General features: G+C 53.6%; 1 protein-coding gene across 2 annotated transcripts; it reads left to right on the top strand.

Moving 5' to 3' along the window:
* The first annotated feature begins 1,924 nt into the window (after positions 1 to 1,924).
* Positions 1,925 to 20,695, top strand: L3MBTL2 (L3MBTL histone methyl-lysine binding protein 2). 2 transcript variants are annotated; one of them, XM_079936867.1, is made up of 17 exons: positions 1,925 to 2,010; positions 4,209 to 4,443; positions 5,910 to 6,043; positions 7,291 to 7,414; positions 8,227 to 8,306; positions 9,878 to 9,995; positions 10,396 to 10,530; positions 10,815 to 10,903; positions 13,465 to 13,696; positions 14,052 to 14,128; positions 14,315 to 14,419; positions 15,046 to 15,193; positions 15,594 to 15,676; positions 15,982 to 16,216; positions 16,710 to 16,775; positions 17,634 to 17,750; positions 18,189 to 20,695. In XM_079936867.1, exons 1-17 carry the CDS (start codon positions 1,987 to 1,989, stop codon positions 18,299 to 18,301), a joined length of 2,115 nt encoding a protein of 704 aa, XP_079792993.1. In that variant the 5' UTR covers positions 1,925 to 1,986; the 3' UTR covers positions 18,302 to 20,695. The 2 variants fall into 2 exon arrangements, with proteins under 2 accessions (XP_079792993.1, XP_079792994.1); XM_079936868.1 differs by lacking the exons at positions 17,634 to 17,750; positions 18,189 to 20,695 and adding an exon at positions 17,157 to 17,609.
* The last annotated feature ends 1,175 nt before the right edge of the window (positions 20,696 to 21,870 follow it).

The raw sequence follows: 21,870 nt of genomic DNA, 5'->3' as shown, positions 1-21,870 counted from the left end.
TTAGTCTTTGAGCACTTAGTGTATGCTAGGCTCTGTTCTTGGCTCTGGAAATACATCAGAGAACAAGACAGACTTAAGTCCCAGCCCTCATGAGGCTTACATTCCAGTGGCAGGAGATAGGCAATAAACAAGTAAACTAATGAATGAGAGCATTTCAGACAGAAACAAGTGCTACAAAGGACTGTAAAATGGGGGAAGAGATACAGAGTGAGGGGAGGGAACAACTACTTTAAATAAGGTCCCAGACGAGGTGACTTTGAGCTGAAATCTAAAAAGATGAAGATCCATCCATGAGAAGAGCCATGGAAAGAATATTGCATACAAGTGGAACAGCAAGTGTAAAGGCCCTGAGGCCAACTCAAGCTTGGCAGTCAAAAACAGAAAGAAGAGGTGAGTGGATGGATGCAGCAAAAGGTAGAGAGGATGGTACAAGAGGAGGTTGAAAAGAAAGCTGGGGCCAGGTTATTGTCGATTGTTTGGATTTCATTCAAAGTGCAAGGGGAAGCTATTAGGGGTTTTAAGCAAGAGAATGAACATGATCTGGTTTGTGATTTTAAAAGATCACCTGCCTGGATTAAAGCAGATAAAGATTCAAACTAGGAAACTAGTAGGAGGGCTGCTGCAGTGGACCAGTGGCTTGTATTAGGGTGGTAGAGGTGGAGAAATACAGGATACATTTTGGAGGTAGAAGAACCAACAGGGACTTCCCTGGTGATCCAGTGGTTAAGACTCCACGCTCCCAATTCAGGGGGCCCGGGTTCTATCCCTGGTCAGGGAACTAGATCCCACATGCCACAACTAAAGATCCACATGCCATAATGAAGATCCAGCATGCCGCAACTAAGACCCGGTGCACCCAAATAAATAAATATTTTTTAAAAAGAACCAACAGTTTTTGTGGATAGCACAGATATGGGGTTGGAGGTAGAAAGTGTTGAAGAAAAGAAAGAAATCAGGAAAGACTTTCACATATATCTGGTGGACCTCAAATTTAGAAACATATTTAATATATGTTGAGTCCCACTTATTACAGTTAGATTCTCAGTTAGAGTACAGCATAGCACAGGGAAAGAATTTGGACTAAATCTTAAAGTCCAATCCTGTGTGATGTTAGAAAGTGGCTAAACCCAAAGAGCCACCGTTTCCTCATCGTCCTCTTTTTTTTTTTCTTCCCCCTTTTTGGCCGCACTGTAGAATGTGGAACTTCCTGTACCAGGGATCGAACCCGTACCCCTGCAGTGGAAGCAGAGAGTCTTAGCCACTGGCCACCAGGGAAGTCCATCCTCATCTTTAAAAGGGTGATTGATTATCCCTGATTTGAGATGTTTGTAAAGCTCTACGACAGCACCTAGAACTCCGAGTGTGTAAGGAGGTTGTGGGAAATCCAAGAGGAAAGAGGCAGAGAGCCACGTATCTGAGTCTTTTTTTCAGGAGATGGTGATGTAAGAGGGAGTGTTGCAGGATTTTGAGCATGCGGCACATTTACAGCATTGGGCATAAGAGTATTCCAGTTTCTGCCTGAACCGGAAAAGAGTCTCTCTGCTAGCATCCCCGCTCTAGGGCACCTTAAATTTCTGATCAGGAAGAGTCCGAGGTTATTCCTGGCGCCTGGACAGTACCTATCTTAGGTATTCAATAACGTTAATGAAGAATGGAGTTGGAGTGATAGCAAGAGGTTGGCGTGGAGAAACGACAACAGTCCGCGCGAGCCGCCGCAGCTCTAGGGCCGGGGGAATTTTCACGTCGCTATAGCAACGCCCTCCCTTCAAGCGCACCCAAGGGGGAACTACAAGTCCCATAAGGTCCGCGGCTTCCCCCTCTCCCGGGGAGGAGGGGCACAGGGGAGCGCCGAACCGGCTTTACCTCTTTCCTGCAGCGTGATTGGCCCGGGGCTCTGGGAGGCGGCCAATGAGTGCGCTCGCGGAGAGCAGCGAGGCCAATATGGCTTCCCGCACCTGGTGACGGTTGAAGAAACTGTTAGGTCTCATGGAGAAGCCCCGGGGCGTCGAGGTGAGAGGGAGAGGAATTCTCGTGACTGGGAAAGGGAACCCCGAGAGCCCTGCTCGGTGGGCCCTTCTTTAGGCCTTTGAGCGACGCCTGGAGGGTGGAGGGTGGAAGGATGGATAAACAAGTAGTTAGGCTGAGCAGGGCCCGAGGCGATTGGCGTTGCTTTTTGCTCCGGTTCTGCTGGGGCCGAGTAGTTGAGGGAGGAACAGCCTCCCTGGCCTGGGGAAGGGGAATTGGTTTCAGAATCTGAGAGCTCCTGAATCTTCCTCCTCCTCCTTGTCTCATGGTGGTGTCCTTTAGGGACTGTGAGGCCTGTCACATCCTGGTGGGAAGTAAGGGATGATTAAAGTTTAATAAACCCTCCGTGTCCGGAGCGTTCACATGCATTATCTCCCAGTATACTCAACAGCCCAGTGTCTCGTTTTTGTGGTTCAGGTAGCTGAGGCCTGGTGGGGTGGTGCGACTCCCCAGGAGGGTCACAGGACTGTAAAGTGAAGGAGATGGGCACTAAGTCCGTCAAGTTCCAAAACTCTACCAGGTTTGCTTTTTCCACTCTACCACCACCTGTAACCCACGCATCCTTTAATCATTTGGCTTCTGGTCACCTTATATTTGAATTTCCTTCCTAGCACATTTGCATGTGTAGTTTGTAAATGTAAAGTGGAATCGCTCAAAAACTATAAGGGTAAAGGAAAAGAATCATACAGTGGAGAGTGAGAATGACAGCTCACAGTCTCAGAGCTGTCACTCACTGCTGGAAATGGAACTAGGCTTTGCATGTCAGCAGTCCTCTAGAGGGCTTGTTATTATCTCCATTGTACTGATGGAGAAACCAGGAGCAGTAAGGTTAAATATCTTGCACAAAATCACACAGGTAATAAGTGGAAGATCCTGGATTCAAACTCAGGTGTACCTGGTTTGAGAGCCCATGCTTTTAACCAGTAATAATCGCCAACATTTATTGAGCACATGCTGTGTGCAACTCACTGCTCTGAGTGCCTTGCCCGTATTAACCCTTCCTTCTCCCCCAAAGCCTATGTAATAGGTGGAATTGTCCTCATTTACAGGTGCGGAAATTGAGGCATTGAGATTGACCTGCTGCAGGTCATACGGTAGGGATGGTAGTAACTAGTAAGCAGTGGGGATGGTGTTGGAGCCCTGGCCTAGAGCCCAAATTCTTCACACCTTTTCTGCAACATTGCCAGGTAGATTTATGTACAGTATCTCATTTACATTCCACCTCCTGGAGCCAAATATTTTTCTTGTTTTATAGATGAGAAAATTGAGACCCAGAGAGGTTAAATGACCTGCCCAAGGACCCACAGCTAGTTAGGATCAGAGCTGAGTCCAAAGCTATTGTATATACCACAGTGCTATAGCCAGCGTGTCATTAGCCTCCGAAATCCTCTTTAGGGCAGTCTGGGCCCCAAATTAACTTTTGTCTGACTTAAGTTGTTTCTGAGTTGAAATTACTTTGGTGTACATATGCTGAAGGGGGAAGAATGAGTTTCTAAAATACATCTTCCCCAGAAAGTCTTCATGAGGCACTTTGCTTAGGATATTTTCACATCAGTGTATTCTGTTTGAATTATGGTAAAATGTCATCACTTATAAATCCACAGAGGGACCTTGGTGAATTCCTAATACATGTTTTCTGTCTTGCTAAGTTATTCTTTTTTTTTTTATCTTTGGCTTCATTGGGTCTTCACTGCTGAGCGCTGGCTTTCTCTAGTTGCGGCGAGTGGGGGCTACTCTTCGTTGTGGTGCCCAGGCTTCTCACTGTGGCGGCTTCTCTTATTGCGGAGCACGGGCTCCAGGCGCACGGGCTTCAGTAGTTGTGGCTTGTGGGCTCTAGAGCGCAGGCTCAGTAGTTGTGGTGCACGGGCTTAGTTGCTCTGCGGCATGTGGGATCTTCCTGGACTAGGGCTCGAACCCATGTCCCCTGCATTGGCAGGCGGATTCTTAACCACTGTACCGCCAGGGAAGCCCCTAAGGTATTCTTTTGATTTGCAGTTGAGAAATGTATAAACAAGAGTAATGATCCAGGTGTTTGCAAAAGGAGTATTTGATTCTGCCTGCCACTTGGCCCAAAAGTGTTGACTTGACCAAGAACTGGAAAGGGAGTTGATAGCAGATCTGCAGCTTCCCTTCCCATACACTAAGCCAACCATAATTCCTTCTGCCTGCTTTTGTGTCACTAGGAGACTTCAGAACCAATGGAGGAGGAAGAGGAAGATGATGACTTGGAGCTCTTCGGTGGCTACGACAGTTTCCGGAGTTATAACAGCAGTGCGGGCAGTGAGAGCAGCTCCTACCTCGAGGAGTCAAGTGAAGCAGAAAATGAGGATCGGGAAGCAGGGGAGCTGCCCACCTCCCCCTTGCATTTGCTTAGCCCTGGGACTCCCCGCTCCGTGGATGGCAGTGGTTCTGAGCCAGGTGCCTTCAGAGTGTCCCCTGAAGAGGGGGAGGTTTCAGAGGCTGTGGAGGAAGAGGGGGATATAGGCCAGGTGGGCAGAGCTGTCCAGGTGTGAAGGGCCCTTTGATCTGATGTCTAAGGCCCTAGGAGAGAGCAGAGGCACCCCAAGTATCCCCAAGGGTCATTTCCTCTGCTGCAGTCTGATTTCAAATTGTGATTTCATTCTTTCTTATAATTAGTGTTTATTCAGCACATATTAGATGCCAGTCATTAACATGGTGCTGCTTTTGCGATTGTCCTGTTCTCTAGATATTGAGAATATAGGACACCTAAAGTGATCTGGTTACTATCTGGGAAGGGACAAGAAATAGCCTGTGGGTTGGAAGTGAGAGGGGGGAAAATACAGAATAAAGTGACCTCCGGGTTAGAGGGTTAGGGTAGGGGTGGGCAGGTGAGAATCCCTATGAATCATCTGGAAGACAGTTGGCTTCAGAGATGTGATGCTTACACAGCTCCTGGACCCCTGTGTCAGGGCCTCCAGTGTGGGGACGCCTGTGATAATAGGGAGGCTAGATGGTCTGTGATGACATTTCTGTCCCCTGGTCCCTTTACTCTTTAGGAGAGGAGAATCTAATACGCTTTGCCACTTGTTTCCTTTCCATTCATCCTGTCTTCTCTTCCTTTCTCCCCTTTCTTTTATCTTTCTCCCTTCTATCTTCTTCTAACCATTCTCTTAGAACTTTAGAACTGGAACGAACTATTAGAGACCATCCAGTCCAGGGGTGCTATCGCCTGGCTGCACATTAGAATCACCTGGGGAACTCTGAACGAACCACAGATGCCTTGTCCCACCACAGACCAGTTAATTAGAATCAGGCTTGGGCATTTTTTTTTTTTTTTTTTTGCGGTATGCGGGCCTCTCCCGTTGCGGAGCACAGGCTCCGGACGCGCAGGCGCAGCGGCCATGGCCCGTGGGCCCAGCCGCTCCGCGGCATGTGGGATCCTCCCGACCAGGGCACGAACCCGTGTCCCCTGCATCGGCAGGCGGACTGTCAACCACTGCGCCACCAGGGAAACCCAGGCTTGGGCATTTTTAAACGCTCCTCAAGTGACTCTGATGTGATATCAGGGATGAAACATTGATCTAGTTCAGTCTCTTTATAGATGAGAAGAAAATAGGCCCACAGAAGTTAAATGATATGGGTACGTTTTTTCTTCTCATTTTCCTCTTTGCAGACTTTCCAACACTCACCTGTTTCCCCAGTCATCCTCATGGATTTTCCTCAGCCCCACCATTGACACATATAGCCAAGGGGTGCTAAGGAGCTTTAGGTGTACACACCCAAACCTTCTATTCCAGTTCTGTCAGCCTTAGGGGGCCTGGGACTCACCTGATTAATGCAGTGCCCCAGGTTTTGAAGGGCCCATCATTTTGTTTGATTTGGAGTGACGATCAAGGGAGTCATGTGCTAAGTTCTCTTCCCAGCTGTCTGTGAGATGTGTGGTATCGTGGGTACGAGGGAAGCCTTCTTCTCCAAGACCAAGAGATTCTGCAGCGTCTCCTGTTCTAGGAGCTACTCCTCCAACTCCAAGAAAGCCAGTATCTTGGCTAGGTTACAGGTGAGAGGCCATCACTTGGAAGACCCTTCCTGGGGCCGTGGGCGCTGAGACAGGAACAGTCAGCAGACTGGCCTTGTGTTTTCACAGCACCGGTTCTCAAACTTGACTGCACGTTGGGGTCACCTGCAAACCTTAAAAAATATTGATGCTTGGGTCTTACTCGCAAAGATTCTGATTTAATTGGGGCTGAGTGTAGCCTGGACACAGGGTCTTTAACGAGCTCCCGAGGTGATTGTCCTGTGAAGCGTGAGGGTCGCAGTGCCCGCTCTTCTGCTTAGTGCCTCATACACTCTATCTCTCTCTTTGTGAGACAGTTACTATTATGTCCCTCATTTTGCAGATTTTAGTCAAGGCATAGAAAAGTCCTTCTCAGTGAGCTAATAATGGTATTGTTTATAACTGTAGTTTGGGGATACTTGCTATGGGCTTGGCACTCTCAGTCCAACCAGTGATCCCTAAAAAATGAATTTTTAAAGATTCGATTTTAAGGGCTCAAAAATTTTTACTAACTTACTTAGAGGTACACAAATAAAATTGAAGAGCCAGGGTTTGGACCCAGGTCTCTGGAATTTAAACCCAAATTAAAAAAAAAAATTTTGGCCACGCCTCACAGCTTGCAAGATCTCAGTTCCCCAACCAGAGATTGAACCAGTGAAAGCGCCAAACCCTAACCACTAGACTGCCAGGGAACTCCCTCAATCCACATTTCTATCTCACCCATCTCTTTAATAAATTCTCTGGGCCTTTCTGATCAGTACTTAAGTTACAAATTACAGACCAGATCAGTGGCCTTTCACTTTGGAGGACAATGCCTTTGAGCACCCGATAAGCTATGGACTCTCTCTAGAACATTCATGTATGTTCTAGAGCGAGTCACGAGCCCTTTGAAGCCCATTCTCTGCCATAAATTTGTAGGAGCACCAAAGGAAGGAGATGGCTGAGAGTTGACGACACCAAGAAGAGGTTCCTGGCAGAGGCGGGGCTTAAAAGATAGTAAAAGTGCCCCTCCCTGCGTGTGGCTCTGCCAATCCCCACCCCCCCCTCCAGGTGAACAATAGCCAAGTGTGGGCAACCCCCATCCTTGCAACTCCCCTCTGAGCTAAGCATTATCATTGTTATCATCTTGATTTACAAATGAAGAAACTGAAGTCCCAAAGAGGTTAACTGGACTGATGCCTGATTTAAACCTGTCCAAATCCAGAGCCTTGTTCTTAGCCTTTAGGCTACACACGCTCTCCTCCCTCCAGGGAAAACCACCTACCAAGAAGGCCAAAGTCCTGCACAAAGCTGCCTGGTCTGCCAAAATTGGAGCCTTCCTCCATTCCCAAGGGACAGGACAACTCGCAGATGGGACACCAACAGGGCAGGACGGTAAGACTGCAGGGACCGGTGCTCAGGAAGCAGGTTGGGTGCAGTGCCAGGACTGGGGTGGCCTCCCAGGGAGCGAGGATTGGAGGAGGTGGCCAGCTAGAAAGTGCCGGCCCGGGCTGGCTTCGGATTGTATTTTCCTCACCTGGTAATTGTGAAATTACCCCAGAAGATCCCTCAATCACTCTTAAATTGCCAAGACCCCTACTCTTGATAATTTAAAAGCCGAGGATTAGCTGCTTTTGTTTTGCATTGCCTTTAGCTCTCTGGCTTCTGTTTCCCTGGGGCAGTGGAGACCCAGATCTTGTTTGAAGAAGGGTGATGGGATAAGGGAGGAACCTTTCTTTCTGAGCACGTGTAGCTATTTCTGAGCAAATGTAGGCATGAAGCGACTGCGCTAGATGGTCTGAGTTTCTGACCGACTGTGCTAGATGGTCTGAGTTTCTGACCGATATTGAGCCCCCAGGCTCAAGGGTTGGAGGGGCCTAGGTGTGTGCACCTCCCATCATTTAGATTGGCTGTGGCCAATGAGAGGTTGGGGGCGGTCTGAGGAATTTAAGCCCAAGGGTCTTTGAATTTCCGTCTTTCTCTGGGGAAGGAAGACCAGACATATTTCCCTCTGAGTGTTTCCTCTACTCCTGAGAGTCTGGCAGCCTTTGGATAAGGCCCTCCGCCGTCCTGATGGCCGCTGCTGGGGCAGGTATGGGGTGAGGAGGGGACCTGCTGCCCCCGCCCCTCCGGCCCGGGGTCCTGGAATGGCTGCTGCCGGAGCTCCCAGCTTCGACCCTTTAACCCTCTCCATCTTTGCCCCGCAGCGCTGGTCTTGGGTTTCGACTGGGGGAAGTTCCTGAAGGATCACAGTTACAAGGCTGCTCCTGTCAGCTGCTTTAAACACGTGAGTGCCCTGGGGATGAGGGGAGGGCGGGCAGGGTCCTGAGTGCTGCCACCGTCTCACCCACCTGCCTCGCAGCGTCGGCTCCGGGAGAGAACAGGGTGAGGTCTGGGTGCTCGAAGCCCAGCTCTGCCGCTCCCTCCAGCTTACCTTTCTGCCCACTTTTCAGAAAGTCCTCCCACAGACCCTCAATGCGAGCTTCTAGCCCCTCGGAGCTTCCCCACTTCGCTTATTTACATAATGGCACTTTGTGCTTTGATATCCAGAAGCAAACTTTGTCCTTTTCCTTTTCCTTTTCCTTTCCTTTCCTTTCTCCTTTTCCCCCATTTTTAGTGCTTTCCCGTTGAAAGCTTGGTGCTGTGAACTGCCCTGGGCCCCTTGGTTCCCGGGAGGCCAATGTGGATGCCTCCTGGAGCCCCTTCTTCTAAAGGCTCCCCGACTCCCTGTCACTGAGAAACAGCAAAGGCTGAGACCTGGAGGGCTGGGCTTGGAGCCGAAGAACTTAGCAGGCAGGCCTGAGCGGTGGTCTCCTGCAGGCGCAGAGAGAAACCGAGGGAGCTCTCTTGTCTTTCAAGCCAATTTCCTAAACCTGGGAAATCCAGGAGGAGGCCTCTTTAAACCCACTTCCTAGCCTCTAATTTCTGAGCTGCTACTGAACTCTGGGGAGGTGCTGATCAGGAAGAGGTTGGCACTCGGTGCAGCTTAACTCCTCCTCTCCTGTCTGGTTGCTAGTGAAGGTGCACGTCTTTTCCAGTGGGGGGAGCTCTTTATTTCCTGAATTCTCTAGCAGTTCAGGCATTTCATTGCGGGGAGTTGCATCATACTTGCACTAATATATCTGCCTCGATATGCTCTGTAAAAAGCCCACCTGAACGTGCCTGAGCAGTATAACTGTTTCTGGGTTCTGTGATGAACCCAGTCCCTCCGGCCAGGGAGATGGAATGGGATACACTGATTGGCTGAAACCAGGGCTGAGAAGGAAAAAAGGAGAATCTCCCTAAAGGAGAACCAAAGTGCCACTGGCAGCAAAGTAAGGATGAGATACTGGGGAGGCAGCCCCAAGCAGTCCAGTGCTGTCGGGGGCATGTTAACAGGAGGAGGAGAGATGGAGAAAGGACGTGCCAGAGCGGTGGGTGGGCAGCCGGCTCTGTGAGAGCCAGCCTGGCGACAGCTGCGACAGCAGGGGTCGTGGTCCTAACGGCCCAGGTGGAGTGATGACTGGAAGAGGTGCTATGTGTGCCGAGAATGGCGCCTGGCACGTGGTGAGGGTGAGAAACTGCTAGGCGTCGTGACTGTCACGCAGGCTGGCGCAGCCATGGTGTGCCCGCGAGGATAGCAGCCAGGAGCGGCCCTGGAGAGCTTAGCACCCAGGACCATCTGACTCTGGGTCTCTGCCCAGCCCCACCACCACGTCTTGCCCGTCTCTTCATCCCTGGTCCCCGGCCTGGCCTTCCACACACAAGGAGTGAGGGGCAATGCTGAGGGGCGAAGGAGGAAGGACGCAGACTCTCGCGAGGCCCCTCAGCCAGCTGCTCTCCTCTGCCAGCCCAGGTGGCTCACTGTCCCCCTTACAGGTCCCACTCTATGACCAGTGGGAGGATGTGATGAAGGGGATGAAGGTGGAGGTGCTCAACAGCGATGCTGTGCTCCCCAGCCGTGTGTACTGGATCGCCTCGGTCATCCAGGCAGCAGGTGGGTGTTCCTCCGGCCGAGGCAGGGTCGGGCTGGGCAGTGACATCTCCAGATGGACAGGCAGTGGTGGAGCAGAAATCAGCTTCATAAAACAAACACAAAAACCCGCCTGTTGGAGTTTTTGCCTCCCTTCTTGCTGTTCTTTTATCTTGCCTACCTTAGAGGGGACCACAGGGCTTGGCGAGTTTGGAAACTCCCATCTTTTAAGTTCATTCCAGGGTTGATCAGGCTATAGAAAATTATTCTCCCTCCTGTGCTGTACTGCTTTCCGAGTACGTGGCATGGGTTTGTTTTTACTCTGGCTGTTGTGGAAGGAGTTCTTGAAGTAGGCAGCACAAGTCCTGTTTAGGCTGGAGAAGAGCGAAGGCCTAAGAGCACACCGCTCCCTCCTCCTTCTCAGGGTACCGGGTGCTGCTCCGGTATGAAGGCTTTGAAAACGACGCCAGCCATGACTTCTGGTGCAACCTGGGGACTGTGGATGTCCACCCCATCGGCTGGTGCGCCATCAACAGCAAGATCCTGGTGCCCCCGCGGAGTGAGTCGATGAGAACGTTCCCTGTCCTGGTTCCTGCGGGGCCCTTGGGAGCAGTTAGACCAGAACAGGGCCCACCTGCCTCCTTGCTTCCTGTCCTGCCTTGTTCCAGAGGCCCTGTGGCAGGTCCAAGTTGGGGGAGTCCGGTTTTATAAGATGGTGATTGCTGGCCTGAAAAGGCAGAAATAAGTTATTTGGGCCCCTCTGCTGCTCTCTGGGGCAGCTTTGGTGCCCCATCAGTGGGAGTGTTGTCAGTCTGTACTCAGGGTTCTGCTCTGTCTCTGCAGCCATCCATGCCAAGTTCACCGATTGGAAGGGCTACCTCATGAAACGGTTGGTGGGCTCCAGGACGCTTCCCGTGGATTTCCATATCAAGGTCTGGCAGTGAGCCCTGTGGGTCTCCTAACTGATCTCCTTCCTGCCCCTATCCCGTTTGATCTGTCCTTTGTGCTGTTCACTGGAGTATTTTTTCTAAGACTCCCTTGCTTAGCAATCTTAGCGGCTCCAGATTTCCTAAGGATGGATGGTGGGTGTCGTCTGCCTTCCCAGCCTAATAGCCTCCTCCCTGCTCAGACGCATTGATCATGTTGCTTTGTCTGCCATTTCTTCTCCTAGATCCTTACCTTTGCTCATAGCATTTTCAGGAGCGTTCATTCAATAGATTTTATTAAGTACTTGTTGTATACAAGGCACTGGAAATATGGAGAATGTGGACCCTGCCATCTGGGACCGTCCAGTCTGGCACAGGAAATGAAGTCACACCCATGAAGAATATAAAATAGCCTTGATTTTGTACCAGAGATGTGCCTCAAAATCATCTGTGTGGCATTGAATTTTAAAAAATTATTTAGTTCTTTAACATAAAAAATCATACACATGGTAAAAATTCAAAGGGATCACAAGGATATGCAGTGGAGACTTAGTCTCCTCCCCCTTTGTGTGCCAGGCCTGCTGTTGTGCGGCTCGCTCACATAGGGGGTCTCTGGGGCCCCTGACCCGGATGCCCACACGTGTTGTTCTCATGTTGCTTGGGTAAGCATCACAGCAGCGAGCCAAGGGGATGCAGGGCAGGTACCACCGTGACATGTGGTTGAACTGGCCTTGTGGCCTCAGGACGAGCAGGTGTTGAGGGAGCCTTTGTGGAGAAGATGGCATTTGAATTCTACCTTGATGGGTAGGATGTGGGCGGGCATGGAAGCCAGCGGTGGAAAATCAGATGGGAGGGTAGTTGGGGCCATCTCACCCAAGGCCCCGGATGCCTGGTGAGAACATTGGCGCCGTGGGCCTTAGCTGGTCTTCAATGAGTAATGGTTCCAGGCACCTCAAAAACAGTTTTTCCCTTATTTGAACGTACTGGGTAGTGCTCATTTGCTCTTCATCTCTCTATATTTTGTTAATTATCATAGTCTTTTCCCCAAAACTGCAAGCTTTTTCTCCTATATTTCCCATAGTACCTTGCACAGTGCACAGGGTTGGCGACTGAAGATGAGCTGGCCCTAGCGTTAGGATGAGGCAAGTGGCTGTGTGCAGGCCACCAGGAGTGTCAAGGTGGCCTCATCTCTGCTTAAATTAAAAAGAGCTTGATTCTGGGTGGCAGAGCAGGGCTCTGCGTGAACAGTCGGCAAGCACACACTAGCTGTCACATGCCCAGTCCCTGCAGGGCATGCGTGCAAAAGCAGCTGCCTCTGAAGATTGGGGGGTGGAGAGGATGGAGGGGTGGGTCTGTGGAGGGAGCTCAAGTCCAAATCCAATCCCTATATGGTAATCCAGGCCCGCATCTCCGTGCCTAGTTCTGTGCTTGGAGCTGAGAATGTACAATAGAAATGACTCAAACCTAGCTTCTGCCTTTACAGACCTTGAGTTCCAGCGTGTGACCTTAAACAAAGGAGGGCAATAAAGCGTTGTCGGGTCGTGGGCTGCACCAGTGGGCACAGAGGAAAGGAGCTTGTCAGGAAAGGCCAGCGGCGGGGAGGCGGCCCAGAGGGACCCCAGCCCAGTTCTCGCCCTGTGTCTGTCCCTCTGCTAAATGGGCCTGGTATATTCCAGCCCTTGAGCTGAGGGTGAAAGATCTGTGTCCTGGTGGCTGCTTTGTGACCCTTGGGCCGCTCCCCCTCCTGGTGGGATTTGGAATAGCACCGCTTAGCCCCCCGTCACGTGGAGACTGGGATGCTTCTCCCTGAGCCCGCAGTGCCCTGGTACTGGAAAAGCCCTACAGAGCTTACGTAACCATCCTCTACCCCCGGCAGGACAGCACCAAAGTCACAGCAGACAAAGAATCTCCCGTCTCCTCACCCAGGCCCCGCCACCAGGGCTCTAGAGCAGCTTGTGGACATCTTGGTCACTGTCCTTTGCTGCGTCAGAGGGGCAGGCATCACTACCGAGGTGCTATGAGAGCTGTTCAGAGCTGCAGCGCAGAGGGGCTGGAGCTGAAATTAGATGTATGGAGGCGAGGGGCACTCAGTTCCCTAAACGTGAGGCTTGTGTGTGCCGTCAGTGGGGGCCAGCAGGTAGAGGGGAGCGGGGTGCCCGTGTGGTCAGAGTGCAGATCCCTGAAAGAGCACAAAGCTGGACACCAGAGCCAGATCTGTGGCCCAGCTCTGCCACTCACGAGCCCATGTGACTCTGGGTAAGTCACGTGACCTCTCTGGGGCACCTGTTTCCTTAGTCTGAAAAGCGTTCTGTCATACCCATCATAATGACTTACTGGCATTTTGGTGCACATGTAAAAATCATATCATCAGTATCATCCCAGGGACTTGAGAGCCAGGGTTGAACCTGGCGGGACAGGAGGGCTCATCTACCTGCTTCCTGACGCAGTGTGTGCGGTGCTTCCACTCCACCTTCCCCATCCTCTGATTACTCTTAAGGGACAGAACAGGAAGGTGGGTGGGAGGGTCCACATGACCCCAGCAGGCCTGTGTCCTGATGTCATTGCAGATGGTGGAGAGCATGAAGTACCCCTTTCGGCAGGGCATGCGGCTGGAGGTGGTGGACAAGTCCCAGGTGTCACGGACCCGCATGGCTGTGGTGGACACGGTAATCGGGGGTCGCCTACGGCTTCTCTACGAGGATGGCGACAGCGATGATGACTTCTGGTGCCACATGTGGAGCCCCCTGATCCACCCAGTGGGTTGGTCAAGGCGTGTCGGCCATGGCATCAAGCTGTCAGGTTAGCAGAAGTCCCTGGCCAGCGAGGGCACATCTCTACACCCCACAACCATGCTGCACGGTAGAGGCGATCATCTCTACCATGCGGATGGCAGGACTTGACCAAGTATCCCGAGAGGTTGAGTGCCTTGACTGAGGATGCTCAGGTTGAAGTGTTAAAAACTGGTTTGAAACTAGAGGCTACAGGCCACATCCTTTCCATGTGATGTGGGAAGAGTCTGGGTCCTAAGGGCTGAATAGTTCCTACAGAGACCTTCTGGTCTAGGGGGCACATTTCTGGGGGAGGCATGGAGATGGCCCTGTTAGCAGCTTCACCTTCCTTTTCTCCCTTCCTCCCTCTGCCATTTCCCTAAAAGAGAGGCGCAGTGACATGGCCCACCATCCCACTTTCCGGAAGATCTACTGTGATGCTGTTCCTTATCTGTTCAAGAAGGTGAGGCACAGCCCTTGGGCACTGTCCCCTTGGCCACAGGTCCACTCCAGGCCTGCGGACCCCAGCTCTTCCCTGGGATGTCCCTTTCCCTCCCCACTTCCTTCCCAGGCCGATGGCAGATGAGGCCTGCTTTCCCACCTTCCCTGGGCCAGCCCGGAGATTCCCCAAGTGCCCCGTTCCTTTAAGGTTCGAGCTGTCTACACGGAAGGCGGTTGGTTTGAGGAGGGGATGAAACTGGAAGCCATTGACCCCCTGAATCTGGGCAACATCTGCGTGGCAACCATCTGCAAGGTGAGCCTGGGGGAGCCTCCAGTATGGCTTTCTGCGGGCATGGAGGTGGCAGAGCTTCCCAGTTCTCGCTGCTCCTGGGCTACCTGCTTTCGTGTCAGGGTCAGAATCTGCTTTCGTGTCGGGGTCAGAGGTGCGTTGGACAGGTGCTTACTGAACACCTGGCCTGAGCCTGTCCTGGGTCAGGTGTAGGCTTCCCTGCTGCCACATGCCACCTCCTTTGAGTGCTGACCTAGCCAAGCCATAGCCGGGCTGACTTCACTGCAAACCTCTGTTACTGCTGCAGCCTGAAGAGCCAACAGCTACCCTTCGGCCCTCCAGGGGGTTTTGCCGATTTATCCATCCAGCAGATCTCCAGGCTGGGCCCGTGTGTTCACTGAGAACACACTGACAAGAAGACAGATGCAGTTCCTGCTGGCACAGCATCTGCTGTCTAGTGAGGAGGCTAAATGATCTCACGAGTGTGGGGTACACCAGTGCTGAGTGCTCTGAAGCAGCTCGGGGAAGGCTGAGAACCAGCTCTGGTTGGATCCATCCACCTTGCATCCCCATTGTATCACCTCACCCTGGGATGGGGGTGCAGTTCAGGATACCATGTTCTGTCTGCCCTCCTCCCCTCCACCTGCTAGGTCCTCCTGGATGGCTACCTGATGATCTGTGTGGACGGGGGGCCCTCCACAGATGGCTCAGACTGGTTCTGTTATCATGCCTCTTCCCACGCCATCTTCCCAGCCACCTTCTGCCAGAAGAATGACATTGAGCTCACACCCCCAAAAGGCAAGACGAGCCTTACAGTTGGGAGGAGCAGGGTGGGGCCACTGGCCCCAATTCCTGGCCAAGCCAGACCCCTGGAGTTTGAAGTCTGTGAGTGGATTGGAGAGGTGACAGAGCTACCCAGGGTCACCACTAGCCCATACTCTGGGCTGGCTCGGCCCCATGGCTGGTATGTGGCTCGGTGAGCAGAGCTCCCACTTGTCCCTTTGGTCAGTGAACAACTTGTGCAACAGGACCATGGTCCTAGAGCAGGTACCAGCCTGGGGAGGAGGGAAGAAGGCTGCTGGGGAGACTCCGGGGGTTCCTGACTGAGCTGCAGGCGCCCCTTTGGCGCTGGGAGACCTTCCGGGACTCCCTCCCGCTTCCCTTCCCCCCTCCTCACCTACACTTCCCACTCCTACAGGGTATGAGGCTCACACTTTCAGCTGGGAGACCTACTTGGAGAAGACCAAGGCGAAAGCAGCTCCGTCAAGGCTCTTCAACACGGTGAGGAGGCCAGTCCTGCCCACCGCCCGCAGCGGCAATCCCAGCCCTGCTCTTTTCTTGAGTCTTTGCTACTGAGGTCCGCCCCTTCAGGGGAGAAGTCCCAAGCTCTGACCTGGGCGCTGTGCTGAACAGTTCAGCTGGTCCCTTTCCCAAAAGGGCCAGTGCCTGGGAACAAAATGCAGTGGGATCACTGGTCAGAGGAACCTCCCCCCGCAGGCATGCTCAGCCCTGCTCCCTCCCCCAGGTGTGCCCCACTGGGGCAGGGCCCCGGCTGGCTTGGTCATTGCCTTTGTTCCCCCTCCCAGGACTGCCCCAACCATGGTTTCAAGGTGGGCATGAAGCTGGAGGCCGTGGACCTCATGGAGCCCCGGCTCATCTGTGTGGCCACTGTGAAGCGGGTGGTGCACCGTCTCCTCAGCATCCACTTTGATGGCTGGGACAGCGAGTATGACCAGTGGGTAGACTGTGAGTCCCCGGACATCTACCCCGTCGGCTGGTGTGAGCTCACCGGCTACCAGCTCCAGCCGCCCGTGGCCACAGGTCTGGGCTCTCACAGCCCTAAGGGGCTCTTGACTTTCCTCTTCTTCTTCCTTCCTGCCAACCACGCCCCCGCCCCACGCCCACCTCGTTCTTTGGCATGAGATCGAGAATCTCCTGGACCACTTCTAAGAAAAGAGTGGCCCTTGTCTCCCTCCCTGTCCTGACTTCTCTGTCTCCCTCTCCCTCTGGCCTGCAGAGCTCCTTCCTTGACCTTGCCCACTCTGTCATATGCTCGTGCCCTTGTGCACCCAGGTAAACTCCCTAGGTCCCTCCGAGAGCCCTGGTGATGAGGGTGGGAAGAAGGGACAGCTGTTGTCCAGTCCCTCTCTGCAGCCCCCTCCCCGTTCTCATTGCCCAGCTCTGGCTTTCCTTCTGGGGGCGTCCCCTGTGTCAGGGAGGCCGGTGAGGGGCGGACAGGCATCTTGGGGTGTGCCTACAGCCTGTGTCCTCTCAGAACTCTCTCCTCACCTCTCCTCCATACTTTCAACAACAGAGCCCACCACGCCTCTGAAAGCCAAAGAGGCCACGAAGAAGAAAAAGAAACAGTTTGGGAAGAAAAGTAAGTGATGCTCTAAAGCTACCTGGGATCAGCTGAGCCTGTGTCCCTGGGAGTGGAGGTGGGGTGTCGCCACCTAAGTCGCGCTCTTCATGGTCCCGCCCTCTCCTTCACCCCTTGCCCCACGGGCCCAGCCATCAATCACCCTGTGTCTTCAGGGACCCAGAGCGTAAGTCTTCCATCTCTGGCAATGGTCAGGATACCGAGGAAAAGAGACAAGAGACTATTTGGGGTGTAGGGAGGCCATGTGTAGAGGCCATGCTTGAAAGTAAAAGGTACTAAAGGAAACGGGTGGAAGCTGCTCCCTGAGGCTGTCGTTGTTCCCTCATGACCCCCAGGGAGTGGGAGGAAGGGCGGCCACTGATCTTGGGGACCTCTCCACAGACAGGCCCATTCTCAGCAGGCCCCAAGCTGAGCTGCAGGCCAGTGCGGTGAGGTGGGCTTCCTGACGTCGTATCATGCAGAGGAGAGGATGTCCTGAGGGAACAGGGAGGAAACAGTGTGGTCCCGAGGCAGGATTAAGATGCTGTGAGGGTGTGGAGGCGAACAAGCGGCAGGACCCTGTGCCGTTCAAAATGTAGGGCTGGGAATCACACTTCAGACATGAAGAAAGCGAGGATCCGAAAAGGGAAGCTTAACCATGGCGGCGAGTGGGGGGAGGTGGGTGTCAGTCCCTTGCTGGCGGCAGCCTCTGAGCCGCAGGCACACAGCCCTGGGGGCTGAGGTCAGAGTTGGGGCCTCTGTCCTCCCAAACTGGCGCTTTCCCCTCCGCTGTGCTGCCTGACCACTGGGCAAGACCCAGCCTGCGTGCGCCACGTGGATGCATCCCTACCCCGGATTTAATTCTGTGTTTATTCAAAGGAAAAAGAATACCACCAACCAAGACCCGGCCCCTCAGACAGGGGTCCAAGAAGCCCCTGCTGGAGGACGACCTGCAGGCGGCAGAGAAGATCTCGTCGGAGCCCGTTCCTGATGAAAGTAAGAGCCTCCCACGCGGGGTCGAGGTTGGGGGCGGCTCCGGTGCTCAGAGGCCGACCCCCTCCTTCCCCACCTGGGCACAGAAGAGTAGAGTCAAGTTTGAAGGGAAGTTTCTGGGCACCAAGCAACCCTTCTCAGACCACTGGGCCTGGAGGGCTTCCCAGACACCCACCCCCAGCTCTGAATGGAGCCGAGCGTCTCGCATGGCCCTCTCCACCTCATGTGCTTGGCAGGGTGGGCAGCCTGCCCGGCTGGGGTGACGGGACCCTAGGCCTTCTGTGCTGCCTGCCCCCACAGAGGGGGAAGGGGCTCCCCTTGCCATGTCCTGAGGGCCCGTCCGTAGGAAGCCTGATTTCTTCCCCAGATCCTGAGGCTGTGCCCTTCCTGGAGTTCCAGGCACACTCTCTTCTCCCTGCCCCCACCTCTCTCCCTCCTCAGTCATTACTGTGCGTGTAAAGGAAGAGCATCTCGACGTGGCCACGCCTGACAAGGCCCCAAGTCCAGAGCTGCCCGTTCCCATCGAGAACATCAAACAGGAGACAGACGACTGAGACTTCCTCGTTGCTGCCCAGCCGCCCAGCTGGCAGCCAGCCCAGGGCGCCTCGACTGCCAGCACCCCTCCACCCCACTTTCCTCTGGAGACTGAGCCTTTCTGCGTGAATGCCGCCTGGTGCTGTGGGCGCTGGGCAGCGAACGAACACCCAGGGTCTCCCGGACCCGCCCTGTCGCCTCTGCCCCCTCCCGGGCAAGGCCGGCGTGACTAGGGCTGCTGAGACCCACAGACTCGCCTGTGAGCAGCTCCCTCTCCAGCTGGAGTTCCCGAAGCTCTTCCTTACCAGCCTCCATCCACACCCACCGTGTCCCTCAACTGCCAGGGGTGAGGGGCCGCACACTGGAGGACAAGTTGGTTGGTGGCGGGGGTGAGCTCAGCGCGCCTCTGTGTGTGTGTGTGTGTGTGTGTATGAGCACACCCAGCATGCGTGTGTGTGTCTGTGTGTGTGTGTGTGTTCGAGCACACACGTCCCCTGAGAGGGAGGCTGCCACCAGCATTGAACTTAACCCGCTCTGGAGCCCAGGGGGGCTAGGACCTGTCCTTTTCATTCTCCTGTTAACCAGGGACGGGTCTGGCCCTGCCAGAAAGTCACAGGGCTGCGACAGAGTTGGGTGGTCAGCCCTGCTGGCTGAGGTGGCCCTGGAGGAGCTCCTGGAGGAAGGGACACACTTCCTGGCTCGTTTTCCTCACTGTTCGTGTCCTTAACTCTGTAACATGTTTTGAATCTCCTTCTCTCTAAAGTACCTTCTAGAAGTTCATCTAGCATCTGCCCAAATTTCAGCTGCTTTTTTTTCCCCAGTTAGTCTCCTTTGAAACTGTCTCCTCCCTCTGATCCATCCTCTCTTCAAGAGACCCTCTTCCTGGAACCTAAGGTGATGGCAGGTGCTGTCCTCAGCCCTTTTCTTTCCTTCTACATGTTTGGGTAGTGACGGCACGGCAGGGTGGGTCCCTGTGTCACCCCTTTAAGGGCTGCAGCTGTGCCGGGCGGGTATCTGGCTTCCTGGACTGTCAGGTGCTTGCCAGATGGGGTGCTGACCGTGGATGTGCTCAGGACCCAGCTGTTGGGTGTCATCCCAGAGATGGGGTGACCAGCCCAAGGGGAGCTGATTTCCTGTCAATTCAAAGAGAACTTGATCCTTTCTCCTTTTCTAAAGACACTCTGCAGGCCCACATGGTATAGAAACCAGGCCCAGAAAGCACCCTCTTGCAGCCTGAGTTCCCCAAAACATTACTAGGTGTGTGTGGAACACAGTGATGACCAAGGACGGGGCAGGTCCCAGGAAAGAGGGACCATGCCTGACCCCACCCCCATCTCACACACACCAGACTTGAGTGGTGATGGGTCAGTCAGTGGCATCAGCTCCCAGGGGAGGAAGGTGGCATGTGTGTGCACTTCAGCTCTGCCTTTGTTGAGGGTAAACTGCTCAGCTGAGAATAATTCATCGTCCCTGATGCTCTTGCCGTTAATGGATCCAGTTCTGACTGAAGAGCTTCTAGGAAAACAGGACTTGTATGGCATTTTGGCCTTCGGTTGCTTCTTCCTGAATGGAGAAGTGAAATCTACAGGTGCCGTGAGCACGACAGGCAGAGCTGGAGGGCACGATTAGCTGCCGTTGCGGCCCTGGACTGGCCTCCCATACTTAACTTGCATGAGACAATTGAATCTCTTTTTTGCTGAAGTCCAATTTGTCAGTGTTCTGTTCTTAGAGCTAGAGTGCGTTCTGATATGCCACCCGACGGTGTCAGTTATGAAAATTGGGTGAGTTCACACATGAAGAGTGCAGAACACAAGTGTCATCTGTCATCTCCGGAGCGCCCCGTCTCCATAGCAACAACATGCTATATTCTCCTTATGTTTCAGCCATTCCCCTCCCAAAACCACAGGTTCCAGAAAGCCCAAGTATGTGACAAAGTGTACATAACGTGTTGCTGGGACCTAGAGGTTAATTTGTTACAGATGGAAGTGTTGACCTCTGGGACATAATAGCTCAAGGCACAGAAGGAACCTTGTTCCTCAATTGCCCTTGGATGGAACCAGGTCTTGAAGTCTCACAGCAGCGGGGCCACCTGATGGCTGGGAAATATCCTCAAGAACAGAGCCACTTCCACTCCCTGCTCCCACTGCTTGACAGCCTGCAGCAGCTCCCTGGTGCAGATTAGGCCACGTGCAAACACCTTCCTTTACTATCACCCCCATCTGGATCCTCAGCTCTGCTTGAGGGACGGGAAGCAAGGGCACTACCATTTGTGATAGCCCGATATGACAGGCACTAGTGTACAGGCGCTCACACGGCTCGCTTCATCTTCACAGTAATCCCGTGAGGACACGCTGACTCATTTTACGCATAAGAGACAGAGGACTCGTTAAAGTTCAGTAACTTGGTGGCTTGACAACTGTTAAATGACAGCAGTGGGAGCAAGCCCAGGCTCGTCTGCCAGGTGCTTTCGGCCAGGCAAGTCCCCCAGCCCAGAACACCCTGCCAGGGCTCAGGGCCCTTATCCTTCTTCGATGCCTTGGTATTCCCGGGAGGAAGCTGCCACTTTCAACAAAGTAAAAACAAAAAGCCTGCTGGTGGCGTATCTCCGTGTCAGAAAGGGTGGTTGGATGGGGTGGTCCGCGAGGCCCCATTCCTGTCGCAGCTACAAAATGTGGGATTGGCGTGGGGGTCTTTTAATGAGAGTCCAGACCTGGAGGTGAACCCGTCGGGGCTGCTGCTCCCGAGTCGAGCTCAGCATCCACGCCGGTGCCGTTCATCACGACTCCCGGCAGAAAGCGCCGCCCGAGTGTTCGCCGAGCATGGCCGCCGTCACTGACCCTGGCTCCAGGGCTCGCTTCTAAGGCCGAATGCTCACCCTCAGCCTGGGGTCTTTTTAGGGGTTCTTCCTCACGCCCAGCCGACCTCCACAAAGAACAGTTTCGGGTTGAATTAAGTCCCCACGAAAAAGATACACCTCAGAATAAGGCCTTATTTCGAAATAGGGTCTTCACAGAGGTGATCCAGTTACAATGAGGTCATTAGGGTGGGCCCTGATCTAATGACTCGTGTCCTCATAAAAAGGGGGAATTTGGACACATCCAGCAGGAAGACGATGTGCAGAGACATGGGAAGACATCGTGTGACGGTGGAGGCAGGGACGGGGCTTGTGCCGCCACAGCCAAGGAACGTCTGGGGCCCGCGGAGGCTGGACGGGGCACGGAAGGACCCTCCCCTCGAGGCCTCAGAGGAAGCACAGCCCCGCCAGCACTCTGATTCCAGGCTTCTAACCTCCACATCAGTGAGACAATACATTTCTGTGGTTCTGAGCCACCCAGCTTGTGGTAGTTTGTGGTACTGCAGCCCTAGGGAACTGATACAAACACCATCTGATGGTCCCTAGGTGCCCCAACTCTTCAAGCTGCAGGTCCAGAAGCAGGCAGAGCCCTCTCCCCTCCTTTCCAGAGCCCACCCTGTTCTGGTCACGGCTTTCCTCTAAGGTCTGCCTCCCCTACATCCCCTCACCACCCAGCACGGGTCGCCACGTGGAGGGGTGCCCATGTCCTGCGCACTCTTCTCTGATGAGCTGCGA

This window comes from Stenella coeruleoalba (genome assembly GCF_951394435.1).
Source record: "Stenella coeruleoalba genome assembly, chromosome: 11".
Classification (NCBI taxonomy): domain Eukaryota; kingdom Metazoa; phylum Chordata; class Mammalia; order Artiodactyla; family Delphinidae; genus Stenella; species Stenella coeruleoalba.
The sequence above is the reverse complement of the archived record's forward strand: the minus strand, read 5'-3'. Positions and strand labels throughout refer to the sequence as shown.